The 24513-nt window shown below is 38.5% G+C and overlaps 1 protein-coding gene across 1 annotated transcript in view; it reads left to right on the plus strand.

Moving 5' to 3' along the window:
* Positions 1-22306, plus strand: part of WDR64 (WD repeat domain 64) — a gene marked incomplete at its 3' end in the record, with an annotated part of 108357 nt that extends 86051 nt beyond the window's left edge. The window contains exons 11-15 of the mRNA XM_008063895.1: positions 5319-5445; positions 8874-9022; positions 11175-11298; positions 14876-15051; positions 22130-22306. Of these exons, the coding sequence (XP_008062086.1) occupies positions 5319-5445; positions 8874-9022; positions 11175-11298; positions 14876-15051; positions 22130-22306 (753 nt within the window). The remainder of the gene's footprint in view (positions 1-5318; positions 5446-8873; positions 9023-11174; positions 11299-14875; positions 15052-22129) is intronic.
* Positions 22307-24513: the final 2207 nt, after the last annotated feature.

Below are 24513 nucleotides of genomic sequence, written 5' to 3' on the forward strand. Positions count from 1 at the left end.
AAAAAAAAAAAAAAAAAAGAACAGTAGTAGAGATTCGACTAATCTTTGTGTCTGGAGCACCTTGCCCAGAGTTCCATAATCCTCTAATGTATATTGAATTTTGTATGTCTTATTAGTATTCCATCTTTTTATACCTAGGTGTACCTTCTATGTTATAGATCTGAGACCGACTCCTAAAAATCAGACATTTTGCTCTCGTCACTGTATAATAAACAGCCATCAAGGAAAAAAATGGACATTTTATTAATGCATTTGAGGAATAGTGATTGGCATGACGTTTGCACAAAGAAATGACAGGAAGCATAGTTGAATTAAAACAATCCTCACTCCTAGCACACACATGTGTATTTCTTCAAACTTCTACTTCATCATTATTTCTTAATTATTCCTTACAAAAGGCTGTAAAAGAACGCTTTCTTTTGCTATTTTTTTGATATTTTGTGATTAGCAACTTCACTTTTCATCTTCCCTCCAAAGAAGCTAAACCAGCCTTACAGTTGAATAATTTCCCCAATATTAAAAAATATTCTTCCATCTAACTCCTTCATTCCCAATTCATTTGAAAACTATCATTACGACTTTTACCACTACTAGAAGATAATTTTTTTATTATTTTACTTTATACGCACATTCAATTTATAACACATATGTCCTAGTCTGCCCCAACTTCTTTTTTTTTTGAGTTGGAGTCTCACTCTGTCGCCCAGACTGTAGTGCAGTGGCCGCTCCCGGCCACCGCAGCCTCAACCTGCTGGGGATCCGGTGATCCTTCCGCCTCAGCCTTCCGAGTAGCTGGAATTACAGGCATGCGCTACCACGCCCAGCTGATTTTTTGTAAAGATGAGGTCTCACTGCCCAGGCGGGTCTCGAACCCGCGGGCTCAGGCAATCCACTCACCTCAGCCTCCCAAAGGCGCGGGATTACAGGCTGAGCCACCAAGCCCGGCTTGCCCCAACTTCTTTAGTAGAATCCACTGGTCCTCTCTGCTTTTCTCTTGACAGCAATTCAGTCTCTTTCTGAAATGCTTTGCCCCTTGCTTTCTTTCTAAACCTCTTCAGGGATGACCTGTCTCCTCTTCTGTTCTCCCAAGCTCTGCAGCACTAATACCAAGCATTACAAGCACCATCAGCCTCCAGGGAATAAGGGAAAGAAGAGGACTAGAACCCAATTAACAACACTACTCTCTTTTTCTCCTGAAGTAACTAACATATTATGACCAGATAAAAATAAAGTGAGGTCAGGCTCGGTGACTCAGTCTGTAACCCCAGCACTTTGGGAGGCCGAGGTAAGTGGATTGCCTGAGCCTGCGGGTTCGAGACCAGCCCGGGCAACTTGGTGAGACCTAGTCTCTACAAAAAATAAAAAATTAGCTGGTCGCCTGTAGCACATGCCTGTAGTTCCAGCTACTTGGAAGGCTGAGGCAGAAAGAATCATCGGTGCCCATCAGGTCAATGCTGGGGTGGCCCTGAGCCTGCCACTGTACTCCAGTCTGGGCGACAGAGTGAGACCCCAACTCAAATAAATAAATAAATAAAGTAGATTGTTTTCTGCAGCGGTCCCATTTATTAACTATTAATTAATTAATTAATGTATTTTTTAAGTATTATGTGCACAGAACCACTGTAAATTTCTACTGAACCAAGGCAGAGAATAAACCAGCAAATAGACCAAAAAACTAACTAATCAACCAAACTAAACAGAGTACATAAGACACGGAGAAAACAGAGTCAAATAAGTTATGGTTCCTCCCTCAAGCAAGTTATAGTCTCATGGAGAAGGCCACAACATAAGTCATCATCTTATAATTGCTGTTGCTATTAATGTAAGCATGCGGTGTCGTGTTCTGCATAACAATGTTTCCATCAGTGACAACCGCATATATGACAGTCATATATGGCTATACCATAAGCCTAGGTGTGTAGTAGGCTATGCCATGTAGGCTTGTGTAAGTACACTCTATGATGGTCACACAATTATGTAGTCTCTTAAAGACACATTTCTTAGAACATATCCCTATCATTAAGCAACGCATGACTGTATTATGGGCATCTGGAGAGAGAACATCTAAACTAGAGGCATGACCACTTATACAGTAGAAAGGCATGCAGCAGTTAAACTAAATAAATTAAAGCTATATATAACAACAGGACGGGTGTAAATGTTCCTAATATAGTTTTATTTTGCATGTTTTATATAGTATAAATATTATGGTGACTATATCGTACTGCAATTGTATTCTTCAACACTATATTTTTATGTTCCTGTTGTTGCATATAGCTCTAGTTTATTTTAACTGCTGCATGATTTCTACTGTATAAATTATAGCACAAATTATTTATCTAACTTGACCAATGAACATATGAGTAGTTTCTACACTTGTGTCTTTGTGATTGTTGTGTTAGTTGAATGGAAGTTTTTCATTTTAATTTAACTAAATCTGTCTATTTTTATGGCTTATGTTTTATGTGTTTACTTAAGAAATCCTTTCCAACTCTTAAATTCATGAAGATTTCTCCTCCATATTTTTCTCAAAATCATAGTCCCCTTTTACCACTTAGGTGTGTGTGTGTGTGTGTGTGTGTGTGTGCATGCTCACTCTTCTCCATCTATACTTTCCTCTACCCGACTCCATTGGCCTCAGTCCAGAAATAGGTCTAGCTCCTGAGTTTTGGTTTAGTTCCTGTTCAGAAAACATGTCCCCCACCCTCACTAGTCTCACATCTTTCAAAAAACTGTACCTACAGATAAGAACTAAGAACAGATCACCACCTATTGCTTCTTGCCTCCCCTTTTGGAGCAAGAAACCTGCTGTTGTCTCTGTCTGCTGTCTGTCCTGCAAGAGCCACCGCTCACTTCAGACCCTGTACCCTCGTTGCTGGCTTCAGCCCATTTGTTGCTTTGTGCTTCTCTCCCATTTGAATCCAGAGAAAGATTGCTTTGGACCCCTCCTATCTCTTTTTGCTTTCTCTTCTTTTTTTATATTTTCTCTGTGTTTGAAGAAGAAATGACACATCAGTACAAAAATTTCTAGCACTATTCTGACTGGAACCCTAACTTAACGAACTTAACTTTAGTTCTCTTTATGGCAGAGTTTAAAAAGAGTAGGAGTTAGAAAAGGCTGTTGAGGGGAAATTGCAGATGAAAGGAGAAGCTGTGTGAGTTCACAGAGACCAGAATAAGAAAGAGGCTTTTTGGAAATGGGAAACACTTTGGTGTGAATATAACCAAGGGGGCATATAAGGAGAGGGGCAGCAGAAAAGCCTGGAGAATAGGAGCAGTATGTGGGGAAGGGCCTCGTGCCTCCCACAGCCTAGCAATCGCCGCTTCCTAAAGCACACATGAAAGACCCAAAGAACTGAACACTGAAGAAGAGAAAGAAGAAAAACTCATTGGAATTACTCAGTAGAGAACAGCACAGATTTCAGAATGTACTAACATCAATTCAGTGAAGCAAAGGGTGCTGGTGTCATTATGTCCATTAGAGAAACAAGAAAACCGAGACTCGAGGAACTTAAGTGCTGGCCTAGAATGGAAGCCCTAGTCCTTGTTTGCCTAGTCCCTTGTTCTCTCCACCAACTACAATTCAGAATGTATACACATACAGCAAAAGACTGTCAGTCATGAATGTATCTCAGCCAAAGAAATAAGGTCAAAAACAATTTGCATACAGATACTTTTCTTTGGTGCATTTCTTGAGTTCACTTTTGTGTCTCTTTCTCATTCTATGTATGAATCTAAATTCATAATAGTCCATTATACTTACTCTCTGATACAAAAGACTGTAAGGTTCATGTTCTATCTACTCTCCCAAAATTTACATTTTTACTAGAACAAAGATAATAAATTTTAACAGAAAAAGTTTTGAGTAATACTAACCTACAAAGGGTATACGTTTGAGCAAAGGCTCCTCACCTGTATTCCCTAAAGTCACATAACTTAGACATCTTTGTGTTCTTAAATGTGAGAACCAACATGCCTTAGCAATAATGAAGATTTAAACCCAGCTAATACATAATTAACTAGCCAGGCTCGGTGGCTTAGCCTATAATCCCACGCTTTGGGAGGCTGAGGTGAGTGGATTACCTGAGCCCGCGGGTTTGAGACCTGCCTGGGCAACTTGACGAGACCTCATCTCTACAATAAATTTAAAAAAAAAAAATGAGCCAGGCATGGTAGCGCACGCCTGTAGTTCCAGCTACTGAAAGGCTGAGGCAGAAGGATCGCCGGAGCCCAGCAGGTCGAGGCTGCGGTGGCCGGGAGCGGCCATTGCACTCCAGTCTGGGTGACAGAGTGAGACTCCAACTCAAAAAAAAAAAAAAAATATATATATATATATATATATATAATTAACTCATCTCTAAGTGTCTCAAATTAGAAGTTAGTATCTCTATTAACTACTTACTAAAATTTTGTATGTAGATCTGTTAATGATCACCCATTTACTCAACAAATACTCCAATTTAAAAGGTTAATAAAAGCCATAATATGAAAATATTATTTAAACATTATTCATGACTAGGAAATTTAATTTTTGATAAAATCACATTTGTTTCTGAACTTCAATAACACTGTAACTTGCTTTAAAAAAACAGAATAATAAAGAAGCTTAAGACCAGTTATTTCAGATGACAAATTTGTCCTAGGTTTGCTCAATCTGTACTTTTTGTTCTTTCTATTCTCTTATATCAACGCAGGTTCTATTTGAGTAATTATATAGTTCTCTTTTCTCCCTCAAAGGAGAATCTAAAAACTTGTATTCCCATACTCTTACTATATCTATACCATCCCTAAAAACTACTTTCTATAAGTCTTACATCTCTGGGAAAGAGGAGAGGGAGGTTCTTAGAAATTTCACTTAATAACATGTTATCTTCATAAGTCATGAAAGAGTATTTTGAAACCTTCCACCTAAATTATGTCTCTTCCCTACTTTCTCATCCGTAGTAGAAAGAGAAACATGGCTTTAATTTAACTTAACTCCCAATCGGTAAATCATGATCTTATATTATTCCTCCAGATTCTTAAAGAGCAATAAATACTATGCTCCTCCTCCTTCTATAATGGTAGAAAAATCTAGTTCCTAAAGGTATACCTTTAAGCAAAGTTTTAATCACTGCAGCTATTTTCCTGCAATTTTAATGAACAATCCAAACAGAAACTAAATTGGAGCTTAGCAAACGTGTCCTCATCATATAAATAATACTTTGCTACAAGTTTATTAGAAAGCATGCTTTAGACTAAAGTGCTTCATTATTTAGATGTCTTGAATGGGAAAGACAAAGTATAAACAGTGGTGAAATGTGTTTTTTATTCTCCAGGTCTTCAGGGTGTGGGATATACAGACTCTTTCACTACTACAAGTCTTCCATGACAGTCAGGGAGGACCAGGAGACATGCAGATTTACTCCATGGTATATGATGCCAATCATGGCATGCTTATTACAGGTAAGTATACCCAATTAATACTAAATGAAATTCATATTTTGATTTTTAATTATTTAAACTAGGACTTGAATGCTAACTAGAAAACTAGAAGGGTAATATATAAACCCTAATTCATTACAGTAGATATTAATTCAATTCTGTTCTTTTCTATATTTCTATGACTGAGTGTATGAAATGTGTAACTGCACTCTTCTGAAAATACAGGGTTAGTGCTCTAAGTTCTTGAACCTAAGAAGATATGGTCTGGGTTAAGCAGAGAAGTGGGATATGTGTAAATTGTTACTATGAATAGGGCAAATCCAGCTGCCACCTCTCAGTCCTGTTTTGTCTCTCGGGAGCAGGAATATGCACCAGCCTGCCAAGTCAATGCCCCTCTTTTGCAACAAGGCATTTTGGTTCCATGCATTCTGGTAAAGAGTCATTGCTTGGTAAGAAGGGTGCCGATCCTTTCATCAGTCTTTGCTTCTTGACAAAGAGTAGTGGAGAGGGGGAATAGTATCCCAGTGCTGATGCCAACAGATTTGTTGCTGATTTTTTTTTTCTTTTTTGTAGCCTCTTAGAAAGTTACATCTAGTGAAGAGACAAGGGACCTCACTAGACGTTTAGGTTGGACACTGTTCATATGCACACCCTTAGGGTTTAGAAGAAAAATGAACAATATTAATAGTAGTTCTGGAACACGAATCCAGAATGCATTCCCTAAGCATTTTCCTACTGACCATCTGCTGTGAGTTCCTGTGAGATTAATTAAGGCGGGGTAGTAGTTGGTGCTATCTCTGCTGTTGCAGAATGTAATTATTTATAACTTTCTTTGTTTTTTGTTTTGTTTTCCTAGATTAGAGGTGAGTTAGCACTTCATGCTTGATAATTTTCTACCCCATAAAATAAAATTTAGTTCTAGTTACAAGCACCCCTCCTCTATACTAATTCCTCGAGAAGGAACATACTGGTTGCTATAAGCAAATTTTGTGTCATAGTACCCAATGTGCATGTTTGATTATGGGTTCAGCATTTCCATCACATAAATTTATTTATTTATTCACTTACTTACTTACTCATTTAATTTTGAGTCAGAGTCTCACTCTGTCACCCAGGCTGCAGTGCAGTGGCAATCCTGGCTACCCGCAGCATTGATATGCTGGGCTCAGGCAATCCTTCTGCCTCAGCCTTCCAAGTAGCTGAAACTACAGGCACACACCACCGTGCCCAGCTAATTTTCTTGATTTATTATAGAGACAACGTCTCACATGTTGCCCAGGCTGTTCTCAAATTCCTGGGCTCAGACAGTCCTCTTACCTTGGCCTCCCAAAGTATAGGATTACAGGCATGTGTCCAAACATCTTATTTATTATCAGACCAGACTAACAAAGGATTCAAATATCAAGACCAAGAAGAAGAAGAAGGGGGGGGGGAAGAGGAAGAGAAGGAGGAACAAGGAGAAGAAAACAAAGAAACATCAAGATTTTTTCCAGTTTTATATAATTCTGATAGCACTTCTGTTTGCATAAATAAAGAGCTCTGTGTATGCCTTAATCACTAAAATTGCAGATACTGACTGAAACTATCAACATCAGAATTTCGTAGTCCTTTAAACCCTAATGACAGCAGTATCTCATTCTAGAAATGCTTTCTAGAATATGTTGTTACCATCATTTTTATCATTATTACTCTTATTAAGACAATCATCCTTCATATAACTCTTTTACAAAATGCTCTCGTGAGCCGGGCTCGGTGGCTCAGCCTGTAATCCCGCGCCTTTGGGAGGCTGAGGTGAGTGGATTGCCTGAGCCCGCAGGTTCGAGACCCGCCTGGGCAGCGAGACCTCATCTCTACAATAAATCAAAAAATCAGTCGGGCATGGTAGCACATGCCTGTAATTCCGGCTATTTGGAAAGCTGAGGCAGAAGGATCGCTGGAGCCCAGCAGGTGGAGGCTGCGGTGGCCAGGAGTGGCCGCTGCACTCCAGTCTGGGCGACAGAGTGAGACTCCAACTCAAAAAAAAAAAACAAACCAACCAAACAAACAAACAAAATGCTCTTGTGTACTTTTTCATTTTATTTGCACAACTGCCATGAGGCAGTAATTATTAATTTTCCTAATTTGTAAATGTGAAACTGAATCTCAAACAGCTCAATTGACTAGTAGAAGGACTCAAAGTTAGAACATAGAACTGGGATTAGACCTCAAAGCTTCTGACTCCTGAATTCACATTTTTTGTACTTCGTTGTTTCTATAGCAGTAATATAACTAGCCAAAAACAATAGAAGATTGCCACTTGCCCATAAGTATATCAAGCTTTGGTGATGTCCATTTTAAATAACGTTAGTTACTGCCAGTGTGAAAAGATCTACCAAAAAGCTCCGAGTGTTTTTTTGATGATCTGGTTACCACATTCCTCTCACATTTCCATATTGAAGAACTTGAATTGAGAAATACTACCAGATGAGCCATCTCAGTCCTTCTTTACACATGAACAGATTTTATCTCAAAAGTTCAACACTTTTTGTTGAAAGTGTTTAATAACTTCTACTGAAACTTCTCCTAAAGTTGAGAATTCTTTGGAAACACTTAAGAAACTCAATACAAAGTCTGCCTTTGGTAACTTAATCTCCACATCAATAAAATAAGGAAGAAGTTTCATTTTTGTTTGAGCTTCAGAATGCTTATACTTCAATTACAGTATTACACTAAAACAGAACACACAATTAGTTGATTTTGATATTAAAATTATACTTGCAGTTTATAGTATTATGTAAAAACCATCTACTCCCCATCTACTTCATGATGGTTATTTGGAAATTAATCTTATTTAATATTAATGTTGCAAGCACTGATTTATAATCATACTCGTTCATTACATTTAATAAGATCATGTTTACAGGCTACTTTATCAATTTGTTGGTTGAAAAGGCCTCTTTAGCAGGCTTCAAAAGGAAAGAAGCCATGAGCCAAGAAATGAGCCATGAGCAGTAGACTTCGGAAAAAAAAAAAAAAGAAAAAGATCTTTAACAATAAACTTCATTCATTATGTGGAAGCTTACCTTCAGCAGAAAGCTGACCACTACCATCATTGCCGTGCACCAGATGGACAGGCATGCTTACTGCAATAAAGAAGGGAAAAAATGGGCTATAAAAAAATAGTAAAATAGGGGTCACTAAAAACAATATCAGTGAAGTCCAAATGGCCTACAATTGAAAAGTAATGAAGTCAAAATGAACACCTTTCTCTGACTCTGGCTAACTCACATTTGTTTCATTTGTCAAAATGTTTTAGAATAAAGAAAACTGTTTTCACCTCATTGAATTTACTAGGCATTGATATTATTCATCTTACCAACTGGCTGTTTCCAAACCCAACTAGCTGGGTAAAATCTTTTGTGCTTCAAATTTCTAATATTGGGTATTTATGAGTCCTACATCTGTTTCAGGGTCTAGTGTTATGGACATGTATCCTCTGACTAGGATGATACAAGATACAAAACAGATTCCTCACACTCATGAGCGAGAGATCAACGTCATGCTTTACAACAAACATTTCCAACAAGTACTCACTATCTGCTCTGAATCTATCATTAAGGTAGGTACCTACTGGCTCTTCAGAAAGAAAAAGCCAGTGCGGGTAGAATTTTCTCCTCTTAAAGATAAATAATTGAGTGATTCAGCAAATGTAGTGGCACATATAATGAGCCCCTATGGTATAGTGATTTTCAGGCTTTTATGGGACATGAAAAACAGACGTTTTAAGCCAGCTTGGACTGCCTGTGGTCAAGCCACGTGCTCAAGTAGACAAACAAAGCTAATTTTTATAATCAAAATAGGAATTTTAAAATAAAATATATTAAGGAGAAAGAACTAACCTGTATTTTGATTTGTTTAAAAAAAGAAACTAGCTTTGGGAAGAGAGTATATGTTAGGAAGCAAAGGAAATAAATTTATAGGCATTTCTACAACCTCTATAGTTTCAGGATATGTGTCCAGGTCCTTAAGTCTTTGATCTCATTTAATCCTCACAACAGTTCTCCGTGGAGAGATAACAAATTTCATTTTAAGGATAGAGTAACTACAGGTCAGAGAAATCATGGCCCAGATTCTAGGCACGAGGGCTGGGATATGAACCCAAGTTTGCCTAATGTGAACACGCATGTCCCTTCCTCTGCATTCCTCTAGCCCTACCATTATTGTGTTCTCTAGAGGCTGGAGTGCCCTTCATGCTAATGACGCCTGTCATTAAGACCAATGAAGTCATCTGGCAGAGATGGCCAGAAGTATGTGCTTCAGGTGTTTATCCTTTTATTTCATATATGCTCTCTGAAAGGACACATGTGAACCAGTAGAGAGCATTCCTCTGGAGATGGTGCAAATTCTCTCAGTCTTGCACTTTCTCTGCCCGTCTGTTGGAGATTTCCTCAGCCAACATCTCCTGAGTTCAGATAATTATCTCTTATTTCTAGTAATGCCTAAAGAAAGAGTAAGTCAAGGGAAACTAAAACTTGTCCTGCTTTCGTGCAAAACTGACCTCTTATGTGGAAAATGTCATCCCTGTGCGGGAGAGAAGAGGGAAAGGAAGACATCTAGCTGAGTTTCCATACCTGGCTGGTTGGAGAGAGACTGTACTTCAGACAAGGAGTTGAGTGACCCCGAGACCCATTCACGTAGCGACCCAATTCCTCTTTCTCCCTGAAGGAACCCTTCTATAACCAGGGACACACAGAAGATAAGCATGTGGACTCTAGAGACAAACTGACTTTATCTAAATCTCCCTCTACTGCTTCCCAGTCAATTGTTCTTGGTTATCTGGCTTCCAAGCGATTTCATCAGCTCTATCTCCACGCTCTTTCACCCAGCTGCAATGGCTTTCTTTTAGTTCTCTGGGGGAAACATGCACCTTCATATCCTTGGCCTTTTGCACATGCTGCCTCCACCTCCCAGTAACTAGAGAGCAACAATTGCAATTTGTTGGTTGAAAAGGCCTCTTAAACAAAAAGCTTCATTCACCACACGGAAGCTTATCTTCAGCAGAAAAGTTATTCTGTGTTGTCAGCCCAGTTCCATTATTTGCTGGCAGTCATTTGCTTCTGCATATGGCAGATCCCAGGAGAGGGAGGGATTCAGACAGGAGGTCTACAGGTCTAAAGCCTCTACCGTGATTCTAAAGATATGTTGACAGGTTTCTGGATTTTCTAATTATACCCAGTCTCCCTCCTTCCCTCCCTCCTTTTCTCCTTATCTTTCTCTCTCTCTCTCCCTGTCTTCCTCTTTTGCGGGGCCCATGTCTCTAGTAAGAACACTCCTTGGAAATGTCAGTGAGCACTTTCCTCACATCCCATGCTGTTAACCACAGATCTTGTCCCTTGATCCCTGGCTAATTTGGATGAGTGTCACCAGGGAATAAATGGTTTGTTTTTTTGTCTGATGCACTTTTAATTGTTACAATTCTATCTTGGCACTAACCTTGCTTCAGGCTTACCATTTCCTCCATAGCCAGGAGCCACCTGGAATAGAGTCATTGTTGGTCTCAGCCACCTACATTTGCGGCAGACACAGTCCAAGATAATATCCAGGATAGCACAGTAACTTCTAGACAGCACTTCATTTTTCGAACAAGTCAATATTCAGGATGAAGTGTGCAGCGTGTCATTTTTGAGACGGTTTTGAATATGGTTAAAATCTTATAAGAATTGAAGGGCATATTCAGAGAGATTATTTCAAATTTTTGTTCTTTCCTACAGGTATGGGAACTTGAGACTGGCCTCCAAATATATCAGATTTTAGACCCTCATGGCTTCAATATTGAACTGACTTCTGCAGCTATCGATGAAAGTGGATTTATTTTTGTCACAGGAGCATATAATGGTCAGAGTAATATCCAGAATATGATATCCCTACTTTAGTTTCTTGAGAATTTGTGTTAGGAACTCATCAGTTCTCTGAGGATAGAGGGAGAGCATGAAATAGGCTGGAATATATAAGCAGCCAGTGAGATTCCTGAGCCTGAATGGATAGTGGTAGCCTCTGTTATCTAATGGGTATCCATGTCTTGATATTGCTATTGAAAATAATTAATACCAGCCAGGTACGGTGGCTCACACCTGTAATTCCAGCACTATGGGAGGATTGTCTCAGCCCAGGAGTTTGAGACCAGCCTGAGCAACTCAGGTGTGGAGTACCAGCCTCCCATGAGCAGGGCCTGAGTTGGGGGGAGGGAATGAGAAAAAAAAGACAAAGAACAGCAGGACTGGGAGGACTCTCTCCTAGATAGGTGGAGCGACAGAGAGCAAGTTTATTTTCACAGCATGCCTCTTATATAGGGCCAAACCATACAAGCGGCATCAGAGCCAAAACACACAAGCAGGATATGTATTGATTGTTTAACTATACCGATAATAACATCTGTGTTATCTAAATTTAAAGCAAGGCAATTAATAAGACAAACAGCCTCTAGGCCACATGGCTGAGGTCATGCTGCTCTGCTATCTGTAGAATAACAACAAAAGGTCAGGAGAGATAAAGGAAATATAGGCTTGGTTCCTTGAACACAAGCCAAGAAACATAAGGACCTTGTCCGCTTATGTTCTGGTTTCCTTCACAGGGAGATCTCATCTCTATAACAAATCAAAAATTAGCTGGGCGTGCTGGCACACGCCTGTAGTTCCAACTGTTTGGAAAGCTGAGGCAGAAAGATCACCTAAGCCCAGCACGTCAGGGATGCAGTAGATGTGACCATGCCACTGCACTCCAGCCTGAGTGGTTATTATTAAGAAATCATAATACTAATACTAAAACTATATACATTGTTTTATATAGTTGCTTCAACAGCTTGCAAACGTCTTTCACATATACCATCTCATTTGATGTTTGGTGGGACTTTATCTGTGTTGCACTAACTTACTCTATACTTCCACTTTTGAGTGCCATCTATTACAAGATAGGCATTAGATTTGGTACTTGCTAACAGTAGTTTTATTGACAGTAGGTTTTGGAACAGACAAAACATCCAGTCCACTTTGTTATAGAAGCCCTATAGTTCTATACTGGACTTGTTTATACATCTAGGCTTTTTCGCGGTCGTGTGTCCTATCAAACTTGAGAGTCTGTCAGGCCCAGGTGGGGTTATGTCGTTTGATGTTCTTCAGCACTGCATAGAACTTTCAGGGCTTAAGAGCTACAGACTGCCCTGCCTTTCAATTTGTTTTGTTCTGAACCCTGAGAAAGAATTTCTTCATCTAAACAATATGACCAACTACATACACTACTCAGAATATATTTATCCTTGGGATATATTTACTCCATACGTGCTGGCTCATAGGCCAATTGATGAATTGAGTGAGCACCCTGATGTGAAAGTTTGATTTTTTTAAAGTGTGAGCATGACAACGCAACATGAAATAATAGCATGAATTCTGACTTTAGGGGTATGAATAAATGCAACTGCACTTCACGTGGAACAGTTTTAAGAAAGTAAGTCTTTGTTCTATACCACACTGCATACATGTGAAAATTAGTCATAATAGAAATTCTGAGCAGTGTATATAGTCATTATAGGCAAAAATAAGCATTGAGCAATTCAATACATGACTGATGATAGTATTATTTTCTTGCAAGCAACCCATACTTTGTTCATTCTAGAATCTAGAATTCTTTTAAATATTGGCAGTTTGCCTTCCTCAGAGGTACATATATTATATTTTTTAATTTATTTTTTGTTTTTTAGAGATGGGATCTCTCTCTGTTGCCTAAGGGCTGGTTTTGAACTCCTGGGCTGAAGCCATCCTCCCACCTCAGCCTCCCAAGTAGCTGGGACTACAGACATGCATCACTGTGCCTGACTCCATATGTTAAATTGACAAAGATCCAGGACATTCTGGAAAGTGGAATTCTCAGACTCCCAGAGCAGCTTAGCCACAAGCCACCAGTCCCTTTTTGTTCTCATCCACCCACCCCTTAGGAAAAGCTGAGTAGTACCTTTCTGTGCTCTCGGCTCCACTAAATCGGATTGCCCAAGTCCCAAGGTAGCAGGACATCTGGGCCATGAGACTGTGGTCTGCATAACCCAGGAATGTATGAGAACATAACTCCATTTAATTGTTTGTATGACTATTTTCCTACAATACCATAGAGTCCTTGAAGACAGGAACTATGATTATTCGCTTGATGACCCCAACTTCTACCACAGTGCTGGGCATAGAGGGAGTATTTCACCTATGTTCAATGTTATTGGTGACCAAATAGACACATGATGTGGTTGTGACTCTTGCTGACAGGGAGAATCTGGCAAAGGGGAAGGAAAACCGCACAGCGAAAGCACTGATTGTCTTGTAGGATCAGAACTGAGAGATAAGAAGTCCGGGGGAGTAGGGTTAAAGAAGGGATGGTCCACTGGATTCTAGACCTGAGGTGACCACCCTAAAAGCCATGAGAGAAGATAATTCTCTACATGGGGCAATGCCCTAGAAATAGACATTCTACAACTACACTGATTATCATCCCTTCTGGTTCCTTCACCCAGGTTCTCTAAAGCAAATGAATGAAATTAACAAGAAAGAAATTATCTTAGTCTGTTTGAGCTGCTACAAAAGAATACCATAGACTGGCTGTTTTTAAACAGCAGAAATTTATTTCTCACAATTCTGAAGGCTGGGGAGTTTAAGATCAAGTCATCAGCAGATTTGGTGTCTGGCAAAGGCCTACCTCCTGGTTCACAGATAGTGCCTTCTTACTGTGTCCTCACTTGATAGAGAGGGGGCAGGGCAGCTCTCTGTGGCCTATTTTATAAAGGCACTAATCCCATTCAAGAGGGCACCACCCTCAAGACCATACCCTCATGACCTAATCATCTCTAAATTCCATCACCTTGGGGATCAGGTTTCAAACAGAAAGCATTATTTGAAAATGTAAGAAAAAAAACTCCTCTTTTATCTTCCTCCTATTGTAACCAATGAAACAACTCCGAGCTTGATAGTTTCTTACCTGCTAGGAGTCCCTCAAGTCTTTATTATCAATAAGAGCTAAAGTCCTAAAATGTGTCAGCACTTTAGGAAATGTGACCGATTATTGGTATGATCTTTTACTGTCAGTAGTAATCGTGGCATTCCCACGTTGGGGAGCGTTGTTTAGCACACTGGAAAGCACTGGGAGAATAAAGACAGAAAACATCCACTTAAGAGAAAAAGCTCAGATAGGAGAGTCTGAGGGTAGATTTCAAGACAGTGCCTAGTCCTGTTTATTTTTTATCCGTCTGTGACAAATCAAGGCATACAGAAATATATTTCATACGTGGCAAGCCTGGACTCACCCATCAGTCTTAGTAGGAAATAAATATAGGATCAATTGCTGGCAGAAAGCTTTCAATCGGATGAAGTTCCTCAGAGCTAAGAGCCAAACTCCCTGTAAATCATTTTTACCCACATAGTTTTTTTCTCTGTGTGCTTAGGAACAGTCAAAATCTGGGACTTTGGCAGTGGGCAAGAGATGAAAGTGTTGCCGGAAGGAAAAGATTGGAAGGAAGAAGAGCACAGGTTGCAACGCCTGATTTTCCTCAAAGCCCAAGAGAAACACCAGTACCTGGTCCTTGCCTTGGAGCATAACGGGACTATCAAGATGATCCAGGTTTACAGTCCCATTTTCATATTTGTGCTATAGGTGTTCTTCTTGGGAGAATCAGTGGATAATCTCCATTTAATACTTCTCTTGCCAGCCTGCTGAAAATAATATTGATTCTCAGCCTTTCTGTGCCGCTTCTAATTAACTTTGCCCAGGCTCAAGCCGAGAGCAAAACAGAGTAACTGCCCAGCCTCAACACCCATCAAGCTTCTGCTGGAGGATCAGTTAGTATCCTCTAAAATGGTGTCAGAGAGTTTAAAATTTACCCATACTTACCACCTCTGACATTGTTTGTACCTTCATTTGGAATCATTCACTGTCAGAGCTGCTTCCCAGCAGGCTTTGTCTCTTATAACCTATGATGCATTCAGAAACGCTCAAGTCACTTTTTCAGTTTGTCACCAGAATTGCTTTGTTTATTTTAAGGTTAATGATGCAATCTGCTCAGGGCTGTTTTGAGAGGATTGAGGTAGGCTAATTTATTTTTCCTGTGAATCTATTACCACCTAGGAATACTAATGCCTTCTTCGAATTTAAAATGAAGGCTAGATCATTTATTCTGGCTATTGAGTGGATCTTACCCTGTCACCTAGAACTCAGGGACTCACTGCCTTTATTATTTCCCTTCTAAAAACTAAGATGTAAAAAAAAGTATTGAATAGTATAACAATCATGAAGTACAAGCTTGATGAAGATAACTGATGGCCAAACCTGTAGCTGGAAAAAAGACTAAAAAAACTTTTCTTGTGTAATATACTGTGTCTTTGTTGTCTGAGCAATCCAAAAATGGCACCGTAGATAGAAAACTCTTAGTAATAAACTCAAGAACACAACACAGCCGGGCTCGGTGGCTCAGCCTATAATCCCGCGCCTTTGGGAGGCTGAGGTGAGTGGATTGCCTGAGCCCGCGGGTTCGAGACCCGTCTGGGCAGCGAGACCTCATCTCTACAATAAAATAAAAAAAGATCAGCTGGGCGTGGTAGCGCATGCCTGTCATTCCGGCTACTCGGAAGGATCGCCGGAGCCCAGCAGGCGAGTCTGCGGTGGCCGGGAGCGGCCACTGCACTCCAGTCTCGGCGACCGAGTGACACTCCAGCTCAAAAAAAAATAAAATAAAGAACACAACACTATGTTGACTTTCATTCTTTAAGTTAGTGCAGTTGGTCATCAGGATGCTCTGCCTATACACAATGTTTGTTGTCACAAACCTTTTTTAAGGGCTGCAAAAAATAGCATAGATTTATTTGCACATCAAAACTGTTTGTTGGTTCTACTGTACCATTTTTCATTTTGATTATTCTGGTTCTCCATTTAGAACCCATAGACAGAGCTTAATAAAAACGTAAAACCTCTCTTATTCATATTTGTATTCTTGTCCTGCCCAGAGTAGATACTCATTAAGGATTGAAAGAATAAAGAAATATTTTTTAAAATCTCTTGTAAACTGGACAATTGTAAATATATGGCAGGTATTTAACAAATTTTTATTAACTTCGGAGGTAACAACTTTACAATATGGATAATATTGAAAGCACACTTATTTACTTATTAGTAGTATATCATTACTATTTACTTATTATCATTTGCCTATTTGAAGTAAAATATGATTTGATTTTTATATTTATTTTCTATAATACTTTAATTCATTCATTTTTTTTCAATGACCATTTATCAAATGTTTGTCATGTACCTTTTACCATGAAACTTACAGTTATGACACTGAAGGACTGATAGAGTCACCTATTACAAGTGTTAAGAGTGTTTTCACAAAGTGCTCCAGAAGCTCATGATGGTAAGGGGGTTCCCAGCCTAATCTGGGTGCTAGGCTTTTGTTCAGCTAAGAAGAGAAAAAGATACATAAGAAATTTCTTTCCCAAAACTCCATACTCCAAACCCCACTTCTCTGCTTGCCCCAGAAATTACTGGAGGCAGGAAATTGGATGGATTGGAATTGAGGAAATTGGATGGATTGGAATTTCTTGACTCCCAACTGCCTTAAAAAAAAAATCCTGCCGGGCTCGGTGGCTCAGCCTGTAATCCTGCGCCTTTGGGAGGCTGAGGTGAATGGATTGCCTGAGCCCGCGAGTTCGAGACCCGCCTGAGCAGGCGAGACCTCATCTCTACAATAAATCAAAAAAATTAGCCAGGTGTGATAGCGTGCACCTGTAGTTCCAGCTACTTGGAAGGCCGAAGCGGAAGGATTGCCAGAGCCCAGCAGGTCAAGGTTGCGGTGGCTGGGAGCGGCCACTGCACTCCAGTCTGGGTGACAGTGACACTCCAACTCAAAAAAGAAAAAAAATCCTTTTTTTAAATCCAGTCCTCTTTTGATGGACAGCATGGTTAGTTCCAGGTTCTTGCTATTGTGAATAATGCTGTGATAAAAATACGTGTGCAGGTATCTTTTTTATAGAGTGATTTGAGTTCTTCAGGGTATATTCCCAGTAGGGGGATTGTGGGGTCATATGAGAGGTTGATATTTAGAGCTTTTAGGAATCGCCACACTGTTTTCCACAGAGGTTGCACTAGTTTGCACTCCCACCAACAGTGTAGAAGTGTTCCCTTTTCACCACACCCTCTCCAGCAACTGTTATTTTTTGGGTTATTGATAATTGCCATTCTGACTCGAGTGAGGTGGTATCTCAGCGTGGTTTTAATTTGCATCTCCTTGATGATTAGTGAGGTTGAACATTTCTTCATGTGTCTGTTGGCTGCTCAGATGTCTTCCTTTGAGAAGTGTCTGTTCATATCTTTTGCCCACTTTATAATGGGGTTACAAAAAAATGTGGTACATATACACGATGGAATACTATGCAGCCATAAAAAAGAACAAAATCATGAATTTCGCAGCAACCTAGATGGAACTAGAGTCTATAATACTGAGTGACCTCTCACAGAAACAAAGATCTGAGTATCACACGTTCTCACTCATATAGTGGACCTTGAACATTCATTGTAATACTATAAGAAAAGGATTGACAGTGGTGGGAAACTATGGGGGGTGGGAAGGGAGGTGGGATTAATGATAGTAAATATCTGTCTGGGGACGGGGAAACACCTCTTATCAACAAATGTGCCTGAACGAAGCATAGTTGCATACCTAACCCTTAACTGTACCCCACAATAATAAAATAAAAAATATTGATTAAAAAAAAATCCTGCTCTGGTAATTACTCTCCATTATTCAGGAAACATATCTGATGCTTTATGAGCTGAGGAAAAGTCTCCAAAAGCTTTACATATTTTTTAATGTGTTCAAACTGTCCTTAATGGCATAAATGTAATATTTTTTTTGCACTTATATTCTTCTGGATCAATTTTCTCAAATCTCAGGACAAATACTTATGTAACTAACTTATATTGTCTGGGCACAAATCATCACTGTACTAAATTTTCTGGGCATAATCTTCTAACCATGTAATGAGAGGGTAGATTATATATTGACTGGGCTATTGATAAAACTTCATATACCTCAAGAGATGAAAACAAAAATTATTTTATAATCTCAGTTTTAAGGGGATAGAATCGCATTCTGCCCACATAAAATTTCTGGTAAATTTGAGATCAAGTCGCCTCCAAACTCTCATTGACAAAACCATAGGTTAGTGAGAGATTATTGTTCTATCATCATGAACAAAGCACCATGGAAGTTCAAAGATGATTAATTGACCCCAATATAGTTCAAATTTTAGAGACCAGGTTATTTCTCTTTATTCATGCTTCCTTTTAGCCACTTTATGGATCTACTCAAGGAGCCCTATGTGTGTCTTCCTTTATGGAAACAATTAACATGTGTTCTTATATGAACGGCTATTTTTCTAGATCATTGATTTCTAAAGGCCCACCTGCCAATATCAATCTAAGATAAAAAGGTTTCATCAATTACGAATGAAATTTAGAAAATTAGTGTTACTTTTCTCAAAGCAAATTTTATCTTTTAAATTTTAAGATGGTATTTTTCCCCTCTGTTTTGTATTAATAGCACCTCTCTTTTCATACAATGATGATAGTAGACTTTCTAAGTCCCCTTCCTCTTCATGTCCTACTTGGTAAAATTGAAGCAATGTCCTGTATGTTTTAGTTGAAACCAGTTAAACCTATTTAAACTACTGTAGCCAACTCATACCATCAAGGGGTCACATGAATCTAACTCAACTGTTACCTAATGTGCTGCTTTCTGGTCACTCTTTGGATACTACTGAGATTCCTTCTCCTTCAATGGCACAAACTCTCACCAAAGAATCCACCCATAGGTGGGAATACCATTGACCCATACTTTTAAATGAACATAGATATGAAAGAACAGAGGCATTAAAGCTATACCTAGAACCACAAAGCTATAAAAAGTGGAAATGGAAGAACTTTTATTCATCAACTCACTGAAGTCTTCATTTTACAAGTAAGAAAAATAAGACCAAAGAATTTATGTATCTTCTGCAAAGTTCTGTTAGAACTAAGACTAGAAATTGATTGTTTTCACTCCTAGAGCAATAGTCTCTCCACTTTTCCATAGTTACTTTTCAGCTTGGAAAGATCACTGTTCTACACACAAAATAACTAACCTTTAAACTGTGGTTTTTATTCCCTTATGAAAATTCCAAAATCAAAAACTAATGGCATATTTTCAATAATAACCAGTTAGAAAACATAAACATAATACTGGTAGAATAAATAATTATACTATAATAGCAAAAGAAAATAAATTTTGCAAAGCATATGCAAAAGTTTTATTAAAAAAAATATTAAAGGATGTTTTTTAAAAACTCTGAATAAATGAAAAGATATACCACCTTCACAGACAAGATATCACAAAGATATCATTATTACATTTAAACGAGGAATAAAAGCTTGTCTCACAAAAAAGTTAAGACTGGGCTCAGTGGTTCATGCCTGTAATCCTAGCACTTTGGGAGGTCAAGGCAGGAGTATTGCTTGAGCCCATTAGTTTGGGACCAGTCTAGGCACATAGCAAGACCTCATCTCTACAAAAAATAAAAAAAAGTTACCTGGATGTGGTGGCATATGCCTGTAGTCTCAGCTATTTTGGAGGCTAAAGTGGGAGGATTGCCTGAGCCCAAGAGGTCGAGGCTGCAGTGAGCCATGATCATGTCACTACACTCTAGCCTGGGCAACAGAGTGAGAAGCCAATTCAAAACAAACAAAGAAACAAAAAACAGAAAATAAACGAACAAAAAACCAAAGTGAAACACAAGTCACAGGATGTGAGAAGACTAATGCACTCCAGGTAGCTAAGGAATAGTTAAGAATTAGGATATCTAAAGAAATCCCCAAGAGCCAGATAAAAATCAAAAGGCTCAAAACAAAGAAGGACAAAAAGCAAATAAAGAAGCCCAGGTGGCTCACAAACACATGAAAAAATGTTCAACTCACTAACAATTAGGGAAATGTGATTAATGTCATTAATACATGAATGACATTAATGTATCGGGAGGACCCCCCCAAAAACAGAATTATCTTTGGCAGGCAGGCCCCCTGCAGCACAGGCTAGGTAAGTGTTCTAGGAACCCCTCCACATCAGTGTATGAGCTCATGTACACTAGCTGTGAGAGGCTGCAGTTGTGAAGGAACGTCTTGAGTTGTGGCAAACAGATGAGTGGTTCTTCCACCATGACAATGCAGCTACTCACACCACATGCATTGTTCAACAATTTTTGACAAAAAAGTCATGGCTCCCATTCCCCATCCTCCCTATTTGCCCAATCTCACCCAAGTGACTTGTTTGTTTATTTGTTTCCCTGGATGAAAAAAGTTCTCAAGGGGAAATGTTTTGCCAGTGCGGAAGAGGGGAAACAAAAAATGGCAGAAGCACTCAAAGGTATCAAAACTGATGAGTTCAAAAGTGTTCTGAACAGTGAAAAAAGCATCTTGATGGGTGTATTGTCTCCAGTGGAGAGTACTTGAAAGGTGACTGAAGTTTAAACATGTAAGAATAAATACACAATTTTTTATAAATAAATTCCAGGTTTTTTGGGGTCCCCTCATATTTTGTTTTGTTTCACTTTTCAATCTGTGTTTTAAGGTTGAAAATTAATGCATTTTAAAATTAGTTTGAAAATGTCTCATTTCGAGCTCATCAAATAGGCCAAAATTTTTTTTTAGATCAAGTAACATCAAGTCCTATCAAGAATGTAAAGAAAAGGGAGCTCTCATCGACTCCTGTTAAGAGTAGACATGGATAATGCCACAGTTTGGTAATATCTAGTAAAACTGATGATGTGCATATCTTACAGTTTGGTAATGCTACCCTAGCATATGTCCTAGAAACTATGTCACCAGTCCTAAAGACAAGTAGTAAAAATTGGCAACAACCTGAGCATCCATCAGTAGGAGAATGGATAAATTGTAATATATCCACACAACACCATCAGGCAGTTAAAAATAAATAACTACAGTTCCATGAGATAATGTGTATAAATCTCAAAAAACATAATAGCGAGTGAAATAAGCAAGCTGAAGAAGAATCCATACAGTTTGATGACACATAAAATAGTTTAAAGTCTGAAAGCAATATCATATACAAACATGAGAACATATATGTATGTCTGTGCAGAAATATTAAAGCTTAGCCGGGCTCGGTGGCTCAGCCTGTAATTCCTCGCCTTTGGGAGGCTGAGGTGAGTGGATTGCCTGAACCCGCGGGTTCGAGACCCGCCTGGGCAGGCGAGACCTCATCTCTACAATAAATCAAAAAAATTAGCTGGGCGTGGTAGCGTGCGCCTGTAGTTTCAGCTACTTGGAAGGCTGAGGCGGAAGGATTGCCGGAGCCCAGCAGGTTGAGGCTGCAGTGGCCGGGAGCAGCCACTGCACTCCAGTCTGGGTGACAATGAGACTCCAACTCAAACAAAACAAAACTTTTGAGACAAACATATTCAGGTTACTGATATTCTGGGGAGGGAAGAAGAAAGAGGAATTATATTAACAAGGAATAGAAGGGGGTCCAAGATTTGATAAAGCTGAAGGGTGAATACATCAGTGCATGTTCTATTTTTTTAAATATATTTTTAAAACAACTAAAAATGAAATAATTAATTGAACTTTTCATGTACTCACTGCATTTCTGTTAAAGGGTAAGGAAGATGATGCTTACCTCACAGTGACCTGGGAACTTCCTGATGTTGTACCTTTCCTGCAAAGTGGAAATCATGTTGTTCATCTGAGGATGTCGACTAGAAATAGGAACATGGCTATTCCTTTCCCAGATGTTGAGTTAATAGTTGAGAGAAGCTCTTCTCAACCTACTCATGTAAGTTTCATATCTTAATATCTTTCAGTTTTTACTTTCTGTTATGGAAGATTAAAAACATATAAAAGTACAGAAAATAATCCAAAGAACTTCTATGTACTATTGTTCAACATCAAATCTTTTCTGTGCGAGGCTGAATTTATTCTTCCTACCATTTTCTCATGATCCCCCCCACATTGGATTTGGAAGCAAATCCCAGACATTATGTCATTTCATCCCTAAATATTTCAGTTTATATCTCCAATCAATAATGATTCTTTAAAAATGATAATAGCATTATTTTCTAACATATTTTAAAATAACTTATAAGATGTTATTAATATCACATATTCCTTCAGTGTTCAAATTTTCAAGATTTCCTTATAATTTCTTTTTTAAAGTTTGTTTGAGTCAGGATCTAAACAAGGTCCATTTGTTTCATTTTGTTCTGATAAATCTATTAAATATCTTTTTACCTATAAATATCATTCCACCTCTCTCTTTTTTGTTTCCTTGCAATTTGGGGATTGGAGAAAATAGATAGTTGGTGTCATCATTTTCCACTTTCTGGATTTTGCTGATTGCATCCTTGTGGTGTCATTTAAGAAGTTCCCTGAACTTCCTGCAGTCTGTAATTAAACAAGGTGGCTTAATTATCTACAACGTTGATTTATTTTTTCTTTAGCAAGACTACTTTATAGATGGTGTCCTATACCTCCATCAAGAGTCACATAATGACAGGTTTTTTTTGTTTGTTTGTTTTTAATGTCAGCAACCACTGGTGATCACTACCTAGGTCTAGTATTTTATTTGGAATTGCCATTCAGTCATTTTGTTTCTTTATTGCTAGAATGTGTCTTCAGAGACATACTCTCCTTTATCAAATATTTGGTTACACTGAGATACAATTTATACAGAAAATCAAAACAGTTGATTATTTGTTCCCTATATTTACCAGTTTTCAAATAAAGCAGTAGGTTTCCAAAAATGAATTTTGTTTATTTAAAATTATTATTAACTCACAAATTTAAATATTCTTTATATGTTTCAGTCAATTGCATTTGCTGTTATTATTGATGCTCTAATTGTTTCATCTCAAGTTGGTTAAAACCTCTCCAAGCTCCTGATTTCCTTCCATATGACTCCAGTAATTCTGGATAGCTTACAAGTACAACAAGATGTTCCAGGCCCATCTTACACATTTCTTGTTCCAGATCTAGAATCTACCATTTCTCCAAGGATCTCTACTTTTTGGTGGAAAATAGTAGTAAGAAACAATAATCTGGGTTCTAGAGATGCCCACTGTTGCTGGGTTGGTTCCTGATTTTAGACAATTTTAATGGATAGAGTTAAGAAAAAAATTTAAGAGAAAACACACCATTTCTTTGTACTAATATTCTCAATTCAAATTAATATTACATGGTTGTTGCGAATTTTATTTTATTTTATATCTATTTTCTCAAAAAAAAATCATGGTTCCTGATGACATTAACATAATTACTTATTTGCTTTATCCTGTTATATAATATAACCTGTATAACATGCCAGTTATTTGTGTCATTTTACATTATATTGTTGTACATTATATTGTATTCTAATTTCAGAAAAACAATAGCTTGAAACATAAACAATAACTAGAAACATGATAGCTGTAGCTGTTCAAAATCTTGCTTTCTCTGCAGCTCTTTTTGTCCTTAGGATGTAAATCATTTGGAATGTACTGTCAAATTACTCTGCTTTAAGTTGCTTGAAATAATTCACTGTGTCACCAACTCTACACACAGATAACTTGTTTTATTTTTTAAAAAATTATGGCGTTAAAATTTAATTTGTGGGGTAAAGTCAAGATAGCCAACTGAAAACATTGCATGATTGAAGCTCTCAGCAGAGAAAACTATATGAAAGAGTGGACCCTAGGGCTTTGAGGGTTGTCCTTAAAACCTAAGCTGAAGTTTATTAGAAGGTCACCTGGGGATGCAGAGGACAAACAGTTCCAAGCCCCCAGATACCCCAGAAGAGGCCCCATCACAAGACTGGGAGAGCACTCTGGAGAAAGAAGGGGTGATTGAAAGCAATAGGTTTTCTACATAACTCACACAAGCCTCCACAGTCCCAAACAAGAGAAAGATAGTCCCCCACTTACACCCTTCCCACACAGACCAGTCACAGAGACCTGTCCTGAATTGGGACAAAGGCATTGGGAGGATTCACATGAAACCTCAGTTCCC

The sequence above is a fragment of the Carlito syrichta genome, unplaced genomic scaffold (genome assembly GCF_000164805.1).
Source record: "Carlito syrichta isolate Samal-C Ts95f unplaced genomic scaffold, Tarsius_syrichta-2.0.1 Scaffold307123, whole genome shotgun sequence".
Classification (NCBI taxonomy): Eukaryota; Metazoa; Chordata; class Mammalia; order Primates; family Tarsiidae; genus Carlito; species Carlito syrichta.